We start from the raw sequence: 17,644 nt of genomic DNA on the forward strand, positions 1-17,644 counted from the left end.
GCAGATGATTCCAAGGCATTCGGGGATGTAGTGCTTGGCCAGCAGGAAAAAGCCAAGAAAGATGACGGTGAAGCACTAAACTCACTGTTTTCTGCTCTCCAGGATGAGATGACCTCAAGTTTGGGCCTGACCACAAGGAAGGCCCTTGCTATCCTGAGAGACCAGCTGTCAGCACTGCTGGAGGGGCATCAGAAGGAAAGGAAGAAGGTGATCTCATGGAAGGTGAGGCCAAAAAAAAGGCCACAGTAGGTTCTGACCTTCCCTATCGGTCTCTCAAAATCCTAAAGTTTAGAAATTGGGAATTGGACCAGTTCCCCGTATGGATCACACAAATGACCTATGGTGCAGCCCCAAGCTTTCCGAACCCTTGTTAAGCTAAATCTCTGAGTTAATTGAAGGTCAATTACAATTACGGTCTGCTTTTGCAGAGCTTCTGATTTCCTTGGGGCTAATGCTAGGAGCTATGCAAGATTATAGCTCCTTTGCAGCTGTGCAGTTGTGGAATTTAGGAGCTTAGTTTCAACCCAGAGATGCTTAGGAGCAGTGAAGGTTGAAACGCCAACCTAGTCAGCCTCCCGCCCCTTCCAGCATTAGGAAGGTGAATGTGTGCTGCCTTTTCCTTCTCCCTGTGCCCCTAAGAGCTGTGTAAAATTGGGGTTTACCTGTATTTGAAATGTGATCTCTGTAGAGAGAGGCTCCAAAATTGCCTCTCTCAGTGCACATAGGAGGTTGTTTAAAGCAGTTGTGGCTATGAAGCTTAACACACTCTCCTGAGGCTTTGGCTACGGTTGGGGTGTCCATACATTTAAATACAAAGCTCTGGAGTCTTATTTGTAGTCATTACATTTAAAAAAATGTTTGTTCTCCCCTCTGGATCAGTGGCCATGAGGCATCCTGGAACAGCGGCCTTTTTTATTGTGCCAGGGCATTGCAAGGCAGTGAGCATTCACCAAAGCCATGTTTGTTCTCCCCTCTGGATCAGTGGCCATGAGGCATCCTGGCACAGTGGCCTTTGTATTGTGCCAGGGCATTGCAAGGCAGTGAGCATTCACCAAAGCCAGTCATCTGATCCACTGCTAGTGTGTTAGCACTCAGATAAACACTGATGTGGGAAGCTCGTTACTGTTTTGAAGGTTTTTGAAAACGATGTTCGCTCCACAGTGGGTTTGTGAACTTCTACCTTCCCCCCCCCACACACATTATCGGGGGGGGGGGTAGCTCAGTGGTTTGAGCATCGGCCTGCTAAACCCAGGGTTATGAGTTCAATCCTTGAGGGGGCCATTTAGGGATCTGGGGCAAAAATTGGGGATTGGTCCTGCTTTGAGCTGGGGGTTGGACTAGATACCTCCTGAGGTCCCTTCCAACCCTGGTATTCTATGATTCTATGTTATGCTTCTTAAAGGACTAGATCTGTGTTTAGCTGACACTGAGTCTCTCTGCTGCTCTTGCTCCGTAGGAGGTGTGGAGGAGCAGTTTCCTGTACCATGGTAACCGTTGCTCTTGCTTCCATTGGCCGGGTGCATCTCTGATGCTGCTGGCCGTGCTGCTGCTGTTGTGCTGCTCCGGGAGCCAACCACACGGGAGGTGAGCAAAGTCCCCTTTGCTATTTGGGGGGGTGGGGTAGTTTTATACTGTGTCAGGAGGGCCCATGGCAGTCTTAGCATTGTGGTCGCTCATTCTTTCTGATCACTGGGCTCTTTCATGCCCAGATCGTGTCCCATCGGCTCCTTCCCCCAATCTCTGACAAAGACTCGTTTTGGGAGCTCATTGATGCCGCTTCTCAACAATCACATAGAAGATCTGATGGAGAGAATGAGGTTGCCTCCCTTTGGGAACTGTACAAGCTCCTTTTTGTGCAGTGGTCCCAGATCCCCTGATGTCCTGGGGTGTGGGAATGGAGAGGGATAATCCTGAAACTGAACTGGGGGTTGGGGTGCCTCATGGAAGAGTGCAGAGAGCTGCCACTTGGACCTTACCATTCGCTGGCTGTATGTTATAAGAGCATCTCTGGATTGAAGCAGATCTTGTTAAACTTCTCCAGTGGAATTGTTCTAAAGACCAAGCATGGGCTTAATGCCTCTGCTTTTCTTTATTCTTACATCCCACTGACTCAAGTATTAACATTATTCATAAAGGGCCAGGCAGGTGAGCGTCTATATCTGTGCACGGGGGAGCATATTTTGCTCCTTTACTCACATGCCTTGTCTACTTCTTGGGTATTTCCTGTTGCCTCACAAAGCCAAGGTGCTGAGATTGTGAATGCCCTGGCACTCCTCCTCCTCCTCCTCCTGAACCTGTTCTTGATTGGACGACAAGAGAGGCTGAAGCGCAGAGAGGTTGAAAGGAGGCTCTGGACCATCATCGACAAGATAAACGGTGAGGTCTCTATCTGCCATCTCCCGTTTGGGTTGTCATGCACACACTCACAGCTTCCCCCTCTATTGGATTTCTCTCCAAACCTAGGTGTCTCCATTACTTGTATTTAGATTACCTGTCTTGCTCCATCTCCTACAGAGGCAGGCTGTTGAGAGGCATGCTTTCTGCACCACCCTCTTTAGATGGTAGATGCTGAGCTGCCATAGTGTCAGATGCTTTGAACCTTAACCTGGTAAGGCAAATGGCCACTATGTCTGTGTGCTGGAGTAAGTCAGACTCTGAGCATCTCATAAAAATATCTGCCTTCCAGCAAGAAATGAGAGAGGAGAGCGTAGTGACAGCTGCACCCTCCCAGCAAGAGACGTGTGTGTGGGAACAGCTGTGAGTAAGCACCCTCCCAATTTGGACAGCAAGCCTGGGGAGAGCCTCTGCCTGGCAGGAGGGGAAGTAATTCTTTTCAGCCTGGGGCCCTTTGGGACATTCTCGTGGCTTTTGTCTTGCATAGGTTCATCTCAGCATTACCTGGTGTTTGGTTTGTGTTGTAAATTGGCTATGGGTAGCTGTCTGTACAGGATGGGGAAATATGAGGGACCGCCCCTCTCCCATGGGGGAATAAAGGAAATGGCAGGAGATCATAAGGACTGTATGGGATTAGCACTGGAGGGATCACTCCGTGGAAGGTAAATCCTTAAAGGATCACCAGCCCTTTTCCAGCGCGGCTCTTCCTCACTCTTTCCTGTTCTCTGTGCTTTCAGATACCCTGGAAGATGGTAAAGAGCCGAAGTGGCCAGACTCCATGTACCCCGACCTTCACATGCCTTTTGCCCCATCCTGGTCCCTCCACTGGGCCTACAGGGATGGTCATGTCGTAAACCTACCTGTCAGCCTGTTAGTAGAGGGAGACATTATTGCTCTGAGACCGGGGCAGGAGTCTTTTGCTTCTCTGAGAGGGATTAAGGTAACTCACTTGTCTCCTTTCTGTGCCATGATGAAAGATTGTTTCCCAGGATGATCTGTTGGTGACCAATTCCCAGAGCATGCAGTATTCTCATTGTGTGTTTGATCTCTTCCTACCTTGGGAACACTCAAGAGTTTCACCTTGCACTTCATTTGTGCAGCTTAAAGTGCTTTATATAAACAGCTCTCCCGCCAAACCCCAACAACGTAGTCACACAAATGATGCCAAAGTATGATGTTTCTTATCTCCCACAGGACAGGAAAGGAGTGTATTGTGCTTCTGATCATAACTGTATTAAACCCGTCTGAATAGATAATTCAATAGGACACCTTCCCATTTTGAAACGCTGGGTGTTGCTGTTGTGCCAGAAGATGGGTTTTAGGCAGAAAGTCACTGTCACTAGAGATCTTAAATGAACCTGTGTGCAAAATACTCCTCTCTGCTCCTTGCTGTGACTTCATTGTACTCACTTTGCAGATAGAACTGCCAACATGAACATAGTATTTCCTCATGGAACCCTCGTGTAGAATATGCCTTTCTGATAAAAGAAGGGGACTTTACCCTGCATTTCATATGGAGAAATAAAGGCTTATCTGCTCTGACCTTCCCCTTTCTGCTCTCTGATAATGTAAGGTCGTTGTATAGGATACATGGGAGGAAAGTGAATGAACTGCCTAAGAGGGCTGGAACTACAAGCTAAGGAAGAAATTGACTGAGAGAGAACAGGAGAAAATGTTTAGGTTATCACTGCAGGACAGCAAGTGGTCTCTGATCTAGACTTATCTGTTATAAAATCATACTTGATCATGATGGTCCCTTCTGACCTTGAAGTCTGTGAGTCTATGCATGTCTCCATCAGATTGCAGAATAATTTCAGGGAATTTGGGAAGATGGGGAGGGGCCAGTACTGATGGGAATGTTACCTGGACAACATCTTAGCTCATGTGTGGTGTCATTATCCACTGATCAGATCTTATTTGAGAAAAAACTTATGAACAGCCTGCTGTTTCAGAAAACCCTTCCTTCGTGGTGTTTGGATACTGAAGCTTGCCCTTTGCAATGTAGCAAAACAAGCAGCAGGGCCTGGCTTTCCTCCTGGCTCTGAAAGCAGCTCTCAGGGAATGGAAACTTGTGGGATGATTTGTTTAGAGAATGTACAGAGTTGGTGGTACAAACAGGAGCACTTGACAGAACAAAGAGAGCACTTAGATTAGAAAAATTTAAAGATGCTGGGGCAAAGAGATGAAGATAATATAATATTTCCTGCTTTTTGGAAGCTCTTAGCCAAGGAGCTCACATTGTTTTACAAATATTCAAAGTTAAGCTTTACAAACTCCTGTGTGGCAGATAAAGGAATCACATGGATCTTTTTTCTGCTTGTAATGCAGCTACTTCTGGGCTGGAATGCAGCAGCTGTTCACAACACAGCAACACCAGTTTTGGACAAGAAGTGAAAAAGAATGCCACATCCACAAGCCACACATGACCATTATTATAGTTTAATTTAGAGAAAAGGAATGAAATTACCAAAACTACAATTTGGCCAAGGCATCAGAATTAAAATGCCTCTCTTACAAAAGCATGTAGGGATCTTTAATAGGTGCAAGTGGGCAAGATTTCATATTTTGTACTAGAAATGGGGGTGGGAGGAAATGTGCTGTGCAAGAAAGACATGGGAAAATTCAGCTTTTAAAGTTACTTTTGATGCTCTTTATTGTCTAAGGTCACGTCTACACTGTGGGTGCTACAGTCTCACAGCTGTGGCGCCTTAGTTATGTGACTGTAACACCATAATGTAGATCAGAGATGGGCAAACTACAGCCCTCAGGCCACATCTGGCCTGCGGGACCATCCTGCCCGGCCCCATAGCTCCTGGCCCAGGAGGCTGTCGCTCCTCCCCCCAATGCTCTGGGCGGCGGGGCTGCAGAGCCTGGCTTGACCCAGTGCTCTGTGCTGCGCTGGTGCAGCAGGGCTGTCTGTCCTGGTGCAGCCGTGCTGCCAGCCACCGGTGCTCCAGGCAGTGCGGTAAGGGGGCAGGGAGCAGGGGAGGGTTGGATAGAGGGCAGGGGAGTTCGGGGGGTGGTCAGGGGCGTAGATGGAGGTTGGGGTGGTCAGAGGGCGGGGAATGGGGGTTGAATGGAGGCAGGGGTCCCGGGGGGGCAGTCAGGAAGGAGAGGAGGGGTTGGATGGGGCGGCGGGGGACAGTCAGGGGACAGGGAGTGGGGGGGGGGTGGACGGGACAGGGGTCCTGGGGGGCAGTCAGGAAGGAGGGGGGGTTGAATGAGGTGGGGGGGGCAGTTCGGGGCAATTGAGGCGAGGGGTCTGGGGGCAGTCAGGGAGAAGGGGTCGTTGGATGGGGCAGGGGTCCCAGGGGGGCAGTCAGGAAGAAGGGGGGAGTTGGATGGGGCGACGGGGGGCGGATGGGGCGGGGGGTCTGGGGGCGGTCAGGGGACCGAGAGCAGGGCAGAGGTCCCTGGGGGGCCATCAGGGAACAGAGTGGGTTGGATGGGACAGGAGTCCTGGGGGGGTTGTCAGGGGGCAAGAAACAGGGGTTGGATGGGGGGCGGGGGCCGGGCCATGCCTGGCTGTTTGGGAAAGCACAGCCTCCCCTCAGCGGCCCGCCATACAATTTCAGAAACCCGATGTAGCCCTCAGGCCAAAAAGTTTGCCCGCCCCTGGTGTAGATGCTTTCCTGTGAAATGTGCATATATACTACAATGATGCTGAGGAGTAAGTGTTCCATTTTGCAATAGGTGTTGCATTCTGCTTCACATTCAGTGCAGCAACTTTGCAAATGAATTTTAAAGCATTGATGGTTTGAACGGTGTAGGAAACATGTCCTGTGTTGAACAGATTTCTGTGATACTAAAACACCAGTGCCTTTCAGGAAGTTTCCATTGAGTTGTCTGATTGTGCAGCCTTTGGACCTTCTTTCTGTCTTTTCTTCTTTAATTTGATAACAGGATGATGAACACATTGTTCTGGAGCCAGGAGACTTGTTCCCCCCTTTCTCCCCTCCACCTTCCCCGAGGGGTGAAGTGAAGAAGGGACCTCAGAATCCTCAGCTGTATCGTCTCTTTCGTGTCCTAAAGACCCCAGTGATTGACAATGTCAGGTGTGCTAAATACTGCTTCTCATGCTTGTACAGGCTGGCTTGGTTCTTGTTGCAGCCTTGTATCAGAAGGGGTGGCGTTTTGCCAGTCCTGTACAGGGGGCTTCAGATAGACGATATTACCTCTTATCCATTATCTGGGAATACTAGAGTTATAAGATTCTCACTGGACTCCTTCACTGGTTCTCAGCAGCTGCTAGGTCAGATGGATGCAGAAAGCCATATTCTCCAAACTGCTGGTTTAGCACCTCACCTGCAAACTGATTTGTGGTCGTGGCAAGGAGATAGATAATTTCTGCATTTGATAGCAAGCCCTTCATTTGGGTCCATTTTTATAGGGATCTGAGTTTCCTTTTTATTTTAGTTTTTAAATTTGTGTTTGCAACTAGAGACCAAGGACAAGGCTAGCTGTCAACTCTCTAACCAGAGGCATCATCTCTAAATTATGGGCACAGAAGTTTGAATCTGCAGAGAATACTAACTTGCAGGGATAGTTGCTCTCCTTTTTAGGGTGGTGTAATTTTAAGAAGTAAAATGCTAATTCTTGGATGAGCAAAGAAAGGAAGAGCGAGAGGGCTGCAGACAGCATGAGGCAGGTGTTTCATTGTTACTTGATCTAGTTCAGCAGGGGGGCAAAGCCCATTTTTAGAAACCGAGTGGGAAATATTCTCTTTCATATGGCTATTGATCTTTTTGCTCTGAGTGGGTGGGATTCTCTGCAAGTGCCATTTCGCCTTAAGATTTAATCAGTAACATCAGTGACCCTTCTGGTCAGCTAGAGATGTAGGTATCTGAATGTACTCTGACTAGACCTGCAAATTGGGGTTTGAGAGCTGCGGTCAACCAGCTGAGGAGTCAAGGAGTCGTTATATTTACTCCAGTGTCAAGTGCAAAGCTAGTAGTATGGAACGCCTGGCTTTGGGTCTCTGAAACAGTGATCAGTTTCCTACCATGAAGCACTATTCTGATCAAGATAAACTAAAAAGATTATAGTGGAGGAAGATGCAATGTTAGGGCCTTGGGACTGTTGGCTATTGTGTCATGGGCTGGGGCTGCTAACTGGTCTTGATGTTTCAGGTGGTGTCTGGACATGGCTTTGTCACGTCCCGTGACAGCTCTGGATAACGAGAGGTTCACAGTGCAGTCAGTGATGCTGAAGTGTGCCGTCCCCATTGTATTGGTAGGTCTGACTTTCAAGCCACTGCTGTTGATGACCAATCTTGTCCCAAAGTTGCCAGAAGAGCAGGCCAGTACATCGCAGCAGAAGTTAAGAACCAGTGAGAAGTTCCAGCCAGTCACTAACCCTATATTCAGTTTGGGTAGTTCAGAGAAGTGCAGTGAAGGTGTTCAACAGTCAGTATGTAGGTGTAGCAATGAGATGGGGCGGAGGGTGCGGGGGGGGGCGGGGAAGGTTTGGCAATGCAGTAACAAACCAGCTTTGTCCTCCAGGATTTTCCAGGGCTCGCAGTGTTAAGGGGAGTGGAGACTCTCATTCCAAGTGGTGGTGGCTTGCTGAGGGTATTTCCTCTGTTTAACTAACAGGCTGGCTTCCTGATCACCAATGCTGTGCGCTTCATTTTCGTGGCTCCTGGAATTGCTTCCTGGCAGTACACTCTTCTTCAGCTGCAGGTAAAGGAGTCTCTTGTGCCCACCCCACTCCCTCCTAACCAACATGTACACTGCAGCTAATTTCCTTTTAACACAAACCTTCCACACCTTCTCAGAGTTGCTTCTCTCCCTGTGCACGCTGAGGTCAGGTGAAGCACTCAGTTGAACAGCAGCTGTATTCCTAGTGTTCCCATCAGGATGGGCTTTAATCTATTTTCCCAGGAATTTTTCTTTTTAATATTAAGGCTTAATGCCAAATCCATTGTGAAAACTGACTGCAAGTGGAGGTGAACTGCTGACTACCTCTTTTATGGCAAATCCCCATGGATAGTGGGTGACTTTCCCTCAGGGTTCCTCAGTGTGTTTGCACTACTTTCAGTCTTTGCAAACTGCATCCTTTGCTCCTGCCGTTGCCCCGTGTCTGTCCCTGTACTGTGGTGAAGGGGAGGTCATGTGACAGGCCTTAGTTCTAGCTTCATCACTGTGCTGACTCTAGTTGGTGACCGAGGGTGGTTTTTCAGGTGAATGGCGTGCTGCCCATCCTTCCACTGCTCTTTCCTGTCCTGTGGGTTCTTGCTACAGCCTGTGGAGAAGCCAGAGTCCTGGCCCAGATGAGCAAGGCCTCGTCCACCTCGCTGGTAGGTATTTCCCCATGTCCGGTCACTGTGTGTGGAGGGAGGGGTAGAGAAGGTGATGGATTCTGTGAGAGGAACGCAGGGGGCAGTCTGTTCGTCAGGTGAATCCACAGAATCTTAAAAATTACAGTTGGGTGACCCCTGTTGGGTCATGTCTAGTCCATCTCCCTGGGGAGCAGCAGCGTCGTTCCCAACAGTATGTTCCCAGTTCTCTCTCCAGCCCAGTTTCAGCTGGTCCAAGCTCTTCTCTTGGAGTTTATTCCACAGTCAAATAGATCCATTTAAGACAGGTTCTGTGGGCCAACTGATGGACAATTGTACCCTCTTAGTGGGAGTCTAAACTGAGACAAATGTGATGCAATAGCCAGAACAAAGGAACCTTTAGTGAATTGGAGTGGCTGGGTGTTATGATGTCCTCTTTTTAACCGCTGTTATTCCCCATGGGATCTGGGAGCTGCCACTTGAAATGCTGGGGGTCAGATTACAGGGATGCTCCCTGAAGTGGAATAGGGACTAAGGAGGTGAGGGTTATTTCCCATAAGGGCAGAGAGGGGTTAGCAGTTTTTCTTGGAGAGGCTGGTGGGGTTCTGATCCTGAGCTTTCTGAGATATAAGCTGATTTTTTCAATGGATGTGGGAATACCTCCCCATGCACCTGCTCCTGATGGCTTTAGCCAGGTGCACTATGGTGTGTTTATCTTCTTCTCAAACGTCTGTTTTGAAGTTTCTGCCTTTGACACAATTGCTCGGAATACCTCCTTGTCCTCCCTGAGACTCAATGTCCCCATATTCTCCTGGTGCCTATTCTTCTCCCTACAGGATATGCAGAACTTACACTGAAGTCAGTGGGAGTCGCCTGCATCCTGTGCTGGCGTAGAATGAGGCAGATACTGCATCCATTGCATCCAAATGCTCACTCACCATCTCCTTTTAGTGGTTTCCCGTCTGCATGCGCACTGTCAGCATCACTCAGCTTCTGCCCTTGGTTCTCTGGCATGGTGAAATAGGAGGTCCTTGTCTTCCCTTCTTCATTGCAGTTGGCACCTCCATCCTATCACCCAAGCTCATGCCTTGGGTGTGTCCTTTTCTGTCTCCTGTCTCTTCTCCCCACATGTCCAAGCAGTTTGCCAAATCCTGCCAGTTCTTTCTCCATGACATCTCAAATATGATCCTTCCTCCATGTCCCTACAGTCACAAAGCTTGTTCAGGCCTTCTTCACTCTGATCTTGACTAGGGCAGCCTCTTCTTTGGCCTCTCCATTCCCACCTTTCTTCCCTCTACTCCGTTCAGAACAAAGCAGTTAAGACCCTCTTCCTCTCCGTCAGCTGGACCATGTAACTCTGCTCCCTCCACTGCCGCCTTTCCCCTTTCCATCGAGTTCAAGCTAATAGATCTTAAGGCCAGAAGGGACCACTGTGGTCATCTTCTAGTATGACCTCCTGCATAAGACAGGACATAGGATTTTCCTGTATTAATTCTGGCTTCAGGTCACATAGATGTGGTTGAAGTAGAACATACCTTTTAGAAAAACATCCAAATGTAATTTAAGAAATGCTAGTGGAGAATCCACCAGAAATCTTGGCGTGTTGTTCCAATAGTTATTTACCCTCAGTGTTAAGAAACTTTTTTTTTTTATTTCATTTCTAGTTCAGATTTGCCTAGCCTCACCTTGTCATACCTTGTTCTGCTAAATGGAACATTCAAATTTCTGTTCCACATGTAGCTACTTATAGACTGTGATCAAGTTACCCCTCTTTGCTAAGCTAAATACAGTTCCTCGGGTCTTTAACTGTAAGGGGTGTTTTCTTGGTTCTTCTTTAAATCCTCTCCAACTTTTAACATCCTTCTTGAATTGTTGACACCAGATCTGGAGACAATATTCCAGCAGCGGTTGCACCAGATACAAACACAGGGTAATATAACCTCCCTGTTCCTACTTCGTGTTCCCTGTTTATGCATTCAAGGATTGCATTGGCCCTTTCGGCTACAGTGTCACAATGGGAGCTCATGTTCAGCTGGTTGTCCAGCATGACGTCCAAGTCTCTTTCAGAGTCCCTGCTTCTCAGGCTAGAATCCCCCAGCCTGTAAGTATGGCCTGTGCTCTTTGTTCCTAGATGTATGACTTTACATTTGGCCATATAGGGATGCATATTGTTTGCTTGTGCCCAGTTTACCAAGTGATCCGGAGTGCTCTGTATCACTGATCTGTCCTCTTTGTTATTTAGCACTCCTCAATCTTTGTGTCATTGACCAACTTTATCAGTAATGACTTCATTTTCTTCCAGGTCATATTTAATATTTTTAAATAGCACAGGGCCAAGAACCAATCTCTGTGGGACCCTACTGGAAACAGCCTCTCAATGATAATTCCCTGTTTACAGTTACATTTTGAGACCTATCAGTTAGACTGTTTTTAATCCATGTAATGTGTGCCCATATTGGTATTGGTTCCAGTTCCTTAATAAAAATGTCGTGCTGTACCAAGTCAGATGCCTTACAGAAGTCTAAATATATTAAATCAGTACTGTTATCTTTAGCAACCAAACCTGTAATCTCATCAAAAAATTATATCAAGTTAGACAGGGTCTGTTTTCCATAAACCCTTGTTGATAGCATTAATTATATTACCCTCATAATTCTTCATTAATCCAGTCCTATAACACCCTGTCACAGAATGGCCTGTCTGGAGCAGCCTTCTGTGGCATGACAGGCACATCTGCCTCAATTTCCCTTTTCAGAGTCTCCAGTAAATCCACTTCAGGCTCTTTTGCTTAAATAATGCCCCTCCTTGGAGCCAGTTTATTACCAAAACACAGTTAATTACTGCCCAACAAAAATCCCAAACAGTCCATTTCCCACATCCAGTGTATATAGTCCTTAAAACCCCACTCTTCCCAGTGGGAACTCCCACAGCTGCTCTGCTGGGAGATCGTCATTATCAGGGGAACATCCCTCACTCCCTTTGGCCCTCTCATGGTTCCTCTGAGTCCAGCCCTGGAGAAGTCATCAGGTAAACTCCTCTTCTGCTCTCCTGCCTCCAGCCCTCCCCAGCCCTCGGCTCTGTCTCTCTGAGAGCCACCAAGCGACTCCTGCTGCTGCTCCCCTGCCTTCAGCCTTCTCTCAGGAACCACAGTTAGTTTTTTGGCTCTGGCAGCTCTCAGCACCTGCCCTTTTTCTTTGCTCCACTAGTCTGTGCTCTCAGGTTCCCCTGACTCACCATGTCTCGCTCCCCGGTCCTTTATAGCCCCCAGGTGCTGCCGCCACCCTCTTAATTGGCCAAATTAGAGCACCTGCTCTGGCAGAGGGGTGCTGGACCTACTTCATTTACTGGGGCCAGTTTGAAGTCAGGCTGACAGGCCTATTATTACTTGGGTCATCCCCATTTACCATTTTTAAGTATTAGCACAACATTAGCCTTCTAGTCCTGAAACTTTCCTTGTGTTCCAAGACTTAATGAAAATCAACATTAATGGTCCAGAGAGCTCCTTGGCCAGCTCTTTTAAAATTCTTGGCTGCAAGTAAATCAGCAGTTCCAGATAAAAGATGTCTGTCTTTGGTAGCTGCTGTTTAACATCCTCCTTAGTTAATGTTGGAATGGAAAGTATTTCATCATTATCACATGATATGAATACATCATCTGGCTTGTTCCCAAATACAGAACAGAAATATTTATTGAACACTTCTTCCTTTTTCTTTCCTTTTCTTCATTATTGTTGACAATTCTACCATTCCCATCTAGTAATGTACTGATACCATTGTCATGGTTCCTTTTGTTCTTGATATGCTTAACTCAAAAAAAACCCCAAACCCTATTCCTTGTTGTCTGTTACTGTTGGCTATAGATTTCTTCATGTGTCCTTTTCATTTCCTTATCAACTTTCTACATTTTCTAGCTTCTAATTTTTATTCACTGCTGTCAGTTTCCTCTTTTTTCCATCTGTTATGTATTGTTTTTATTTTTTATTGTTGCTTTCACTTTGCTTCTAAACCAGGCTGGTTTTCTAACCAGTGTACCTTTGTTTCTTGATTGTAGCTTTTTGGGTATTTATTAAAAAGTTCTTAAACCCTTCCCAATGATCCCTCACATTGCTCTATGTAAATTTTCTCCCAGCTATTTGGCTCATGTGTGTTTTTTAACTTTGTGAAATTGGATCAAGTGGAAGTATTACTGATTGGGACTTAATTCTGTTTACACTTGCAACCGCTGTTTTTTTTTTAGTTTTGTGAGTTGTTCCTCTTTCTGTCAAGATGAGAATTCCCCCTCGTTGGATGCAAGACATTGAGTCGTAAAATGGTCATCTATAACTTTCCCTCCCCTTCCAAGCTCTGCATGATTCCATCCCACCGACATCTCTGATTTAATTTCCTATCTTATAGCCCCTTTCATTCTGCCTCCTTTCTCCATGTCCCTGGTGTTACAGCTGCCTACCTTTGCAATCCCTTCTTAAAGCTCCCTGCTTTCACCCAGTCCAGATCAGTTCAAACACTGCCTCCTCCTGCCTCAAAATATCAGCCTAAGAAAGAGCTGCGTCATAGTGCGTCTAACTGGTGTAATCTGTCTCTTTAGTCTGTAAGCTTTTCAGGGCAAGGACCTTGTGTTCATCCATGTCCTGTACAGCACCAAGCATGGTGCTTATCATTAACCGATAAATAATAACGTGGACCACTGGTGACAAGTTACTGGATTTGATGGACCATCTGTCTCTTCTGGTATGGCAATAGAGAGTAGGGCCCCTCCATTTACCTCCCAGAATGCACAGTATTCAGAGAGACCACTTCTCATGTACCATTTCTGAGCACACTGATAGTAACTGGTCTTTTCTCTTGCTACAGCTGGCTAAGTTTTCAGAGGACACTCTCAGCAGCTACACAGAGATGGTATCTTCTCAGGTATTGTTGTTACTATTTTTTACCAGTCTTCCGTTTTCTTTCTACTTCACTGCGAGCTCCATAAGATCCTTTCCTTTCTCCCTCTGTGGTCTCCTGCTAGTCCCTAAACCTTCACTGCTGGTGGCAGATGCCTGCTGGCACTTTTTGTTTGCTGCTTTATTTTGCTCTGCTTGCAGGTTGGATGTCTTTCCCACACACCTCCTCATTTAGAAATTGCTCTACTAGCCAGGGTTGAGCTAAATGTGACAGGTGGTCCAGCTTGTACCCTTCAGGTTGCCATGAATTAGAATTTTGCTGAGGTTTTGAAACCAAGTTTTCATGTCTTGGAGAAAGCTTCTGTTTCAAGTCCTGTTGGTCGCTGTTGCTCCACAGGTGAAATAACTGGTCAAAAAATATGGGTACATAGCAGGAGGCTGGGGCAGAATTTAGCTTATCTTAAAAAACAAAACCATCATCCAATCAAAACTAGTGAACAGGGAGATGGGAAGTAGCAGCAAGACTGGAGCCCTGGCAGAGGTGAAATATGAAGAGAGGAGAGTGGGTCATTTGGGATGAAAGCCTGGTCCTGCTTCACCAGCTTCTTAATAAGTTTGTGTACATCACTAACACTTCCCAAACCAGAGCAAGCAAACCTTCAGAGGAACTGTCTGGATCCAGCCCCTCTTCAAATTATATCACCCAGATGAAACAGGGGATAATGTCTTGCCTAATCTGGCGTTAGGATTTCCATTTCCCTGGGGAAGTAGAGGGATTCCCAAGGCTAATTAGAAAATCCCAAATGTCAGCAGGCTCAGTCTCTTCCCTTGCCACTGCTAGCCCCCACGCATATCACTCTCTCTGAACGTTTTCTTACCTTCCTATGCCAGTTCATGCTTCAGCTGAGCTGTGCAATTCAGTGCTTGAGCAGTTAAAAAGTAATGACTTGAGGTCATCTCCCTGGTGCATAGATCTGTTCCCTTTTTCTGCTTCTGTGCGAAGACCTTGGCTATAAGAAAGTGTCTGGATTAAACATGGCCTTTTCTTTTTGTTTTAAATTAAATATTGTCTGCATTTCTGACTACAACCATGGTGAAATTTAATCTGTCTAGGTTTGTACATGGCCCCTATCAACATAGTTTCTGAGCACTGGAGGAGTTCAAGCACGGGAGAAGTGATGCAAAGTGGTAGCAATCCAGAAATGCATTTAAAGCTCGCAGCTCAACATCAAATTCAGACCCAGTTCGGCTGGGAACAGGAAACACACAGCTCTGAGGCTGGGAGTGGATCCCAGATTTGCAGAGATGAGCCCGTATGTGTTAGCCTTCTGTCATCCAGCCTCTGTTTGGGATAATGCTCTTATGGGAGACTAAGGTTGTCTGTGACAGCAGCACGTTTAGGTTGTAATATTTCCCTCATGCAACCCTTCCTTCAGTTGTTCATAGATTTGACTTTTAGTTAAATTGGATGGGGAGGCAATGGTTCTAGCAGGAAATAGAACCCAGACTCCTGACTCACTGGGTTACCTTGGGCAAGTCATTGCACCTCAGTGCTTCAGTTGTCCCATCTGGAAATGGGTTTAACAGGCATGTGGTGGGGCACTGAAATCCTTTCATCCAAGGATCTGAGCATATTGTTTAGAAAAAAGATTCCAAGAGGCAGCACCAAGTTAACTGAGGTGAAACCCCTTCAAAATTTCCACCTGTATTTTCTGGAAAGACTGCGATGGCCCCAGCAGAATCCCTGTTCAAGGAACATGTTTGCTGTTTGCATTCAGCAGGGGGAGTGCCCTTGCCCTTGAAAACCTTAACCTACTCACACTTAAAGTCCTGTCCCCCTGGCAATGGATTGTTTCACAGGGTCTCTTTGACTCAAACCTATAAGCATGTTTGTTAACTTCACACACTCCTGCTCCCCCTTCCTTACCCAGGCTCTCCCCAGCGAATTGTCACCTGTGGTCTGCTTCTCTGACAGGAAATGATACGTTGTATCTGGAGCCACTTTCTGTGTGTTTTAAAAGGCAAGTCTCCAACACTCAGCTTCACCTCCAGCTTACTTCACAGCCTGGGATCCGTCACTGTGAGTATCACTAGGTTATCACAAGGAGGATACCTAAATGGGACACCTTGCTCTCTTCAATCACTGTGAAAATCCCCTAAGAAACAGGGCTGTAGGTGCTCCATTCACAGCGTTCTGCATAAAGGTCTTGTGGGGTTTCTAGTCTCCTGGGTTTGCAAGGGCTTTATAACCTGTATTGTAAAGTGCTTTGAGGTCTAATGATGAAAAGCGCTATGTAAGAGCTAGACATCTACATAATAAGATTCCAGGATTTTCACTCAGAAGCCTAGAATGTCTGCAGAGTCAGTGTGAAGCAATGCAAACAGCTGTGTGTATGGCTGAGAGCTTTTTTTGTTTAGAATATCGCCATGTTCTATTATCGCTGGGATTCAACATCTCTTCCCATCCAATTTTTATGCTCTCATCCGTTTTCTGCTTTTTTACACTTTATGCATTACACCCATATGACAGCACGAGCGTTAGCCTAATTATAACTGTCTTTAAACCAAATGGGCACCTATCCTCCCAGAAGCACACTTCTAGTAAAGACAGTGGTTTAGAGGACATTCCGTGTGGTCTGGTAGCTTAAGCCCAGTTCATACTCTTGTTCTATTCCTAGCTCTGCCAATGACATTAAAAAAAACAAAAAACTCTGGATCTCCCTGAGCCTTGGTGTACTAGTCTGTAAAATAGGTACAAGACTTGCCTCCTGCTTATGGATTTCATGCTTAGTTTTAATAGGTCCTAAAATGAAACCTGCATTAAGTGACCATTAATCCAGATGGAACCAAGTTGTGCTCAGTACGCCTGGGCGTGCTTTCAGAATGCTCTCTCAAGACAGGAGTTTTGCTTAACAAGGGACTTTTGTCCAACTTTGTATCTGAAAATCCACCCAAGCCTTCTGCTGTTTGTTTCTGTGAATATATATTTTAGACATTAACTCACTGGGTGTTTGTATTTTGGGGGGTGTTGCGGGATGTCTTGGGGTGTTTTAGGTGCTTTGCTGTGTAGACAAGCAGGGGATTCTATCCTGGCCAAATCCCAGTCCAGAGACTGTTCTGTTCTTCAGTGGGAAGGTGGAAGCTCCTCATGATAGCCATGAAGACCTGACGGATGAACTCTCCACGCGCTCCTTCTGCCACCCAGAGATGGACGAGGAGGTGAGGGATGGGTCATCAACAAAGTGATGCTTTGCTTTCAGCATGGCGTGGCTGGCAGCCTTAGCACTACCTGCCAGGCAACTAGATTCAGTTCATGATCTGGCAGGGCTTGCAATGGTATAGAAAAGCAAGTGTTGAGCTCCTGGAGGAGAGTGTCGTTGCTTGAATGATTAAGGAATGGTGAGGACCTGCTCCTCCAAAGAGAGTCCTGTCCAGTCCTCTTCGGTAGAGGCCAGAAGCTGCTCCACCCCCAGCTACCCAAATCCATCCCAGGATAGAATAGGCTTGGCATCATGCAAATCAGTAGTGGGGATTTTCCATTCCATCCCATAAGTGCCTCATCACTGTTCACCTCCTTGCTCTCTTCTAGCCCCATGAGAGGGATGCTCTGCTCTCTGGTCCCATGATGGATATGGTCCACGTTGCCAATGAACAAGAGAGGAACGACTGGTCTAGTGACACGCCGAAATCTTCTGACGTCCATGTCCACAGAAAGCCAAACAGTAGAAGCAAGCATCCCTCAGGGTCCAACGTGAGCTTCAGCAAAGACACGGAGGGTGGTGAGGAGGAGGCAACCCAGGTAAGGTATGCAAAAATGGATGCAGTCAGCCTCTCACTGAGCTGTAGGACAGGCTGCGTCGAGAGGAGAAAGAACCCTACCCACCCACCCCCGGATTTGAGTTAGAGAATGACGAAATCTAGCAGATTTGTGTGAGTTAAGTAGGGAAAGGAGCAGCTGAATCTCATTGTACTCTGTGCCTTTTGCTGGCCTTGTGGATGGGAAGATGACTCTTCAGCCAAAATAACATTATACTCAGGAGTGCTTGGCAGAGACATTAGACAGCAAGTTCCAGCCAGCACTGTAATCCTAT

At 46.8% G+C, this 17,644-nt stretch overlaps 1 protein-coding gene across 7 annotated transcripts in view; it reads left to right on the plus strand.

The window, feature by feature from the left end:
- The window catches only part of TMEM94 (transmembrane protein 94), a 95,547-nt gene that overhangs the window by 50,096 nt on the left and 27,807 nt on the right, over positions 1–17,644 (plus strand). For 6 of the 7 annotated variants that reach the window (XM_043528560.1, XM_037913340.1, XM_043528559.1 and 3 more), the window contains 12 exons: positions 103–222; positions 1,457–1,584; positions 2,240–2,376; positions 3,132–3,334; positions 6,298–6,449; positions 7,524–7,626; positions 7,989–8,075; positions 8,576–8,692; positions 13,522–13,578; positions 15,529–15,633; positions 16,608–16,772; positions 17,143–17,352. In XM_043528560.1, the coding sequence (XP_043384495.1) occupies positions 103–222; positions 1,457–1,584; positions 2,240–2,376; positions 3,132–3,334; positions 6,298–6,449; positions 7,524–7,626; positions 7,989–8,075; positions 8,576–8,692; positions 13,522–13,578; positions 15,529–15,633; positions 16,608–16,772; positions 17,143–17,352 (1,584 nt within the window). Of the gene's footprint in view, positions 1–102; positions 223–1,456; positions 1,585–2,239; positions 2,377–2,490; positions 2,609–3,131; positions 3,335–6,297; positions 6,450–7,523; positions 7,627–7,988; positions 8,076–8,575; positions 8,693–13,521; positions 13,579–15,528; positions 15,634–16,607; positions 16,773–17,142; positions 17,353–17,644 lie in introns of those variants that run through there. The other variant, XM_043528563.1, reaches the window with a different exon arrangement.

Source organism: Chelonia mydas, chromosome 14, assembly GCF_015237465.2.
Source record: "Chelonia mydas isolate rCheMyd1 chromosome 14, rCheMyd1.pri.v2, whole genome shotgun sequence".
Taxonomy (NCBI): Eukaryota; Metazoa; Chordata; order Testudines; family Cheloniidae; genus Chelonia; species Chelonia mydas.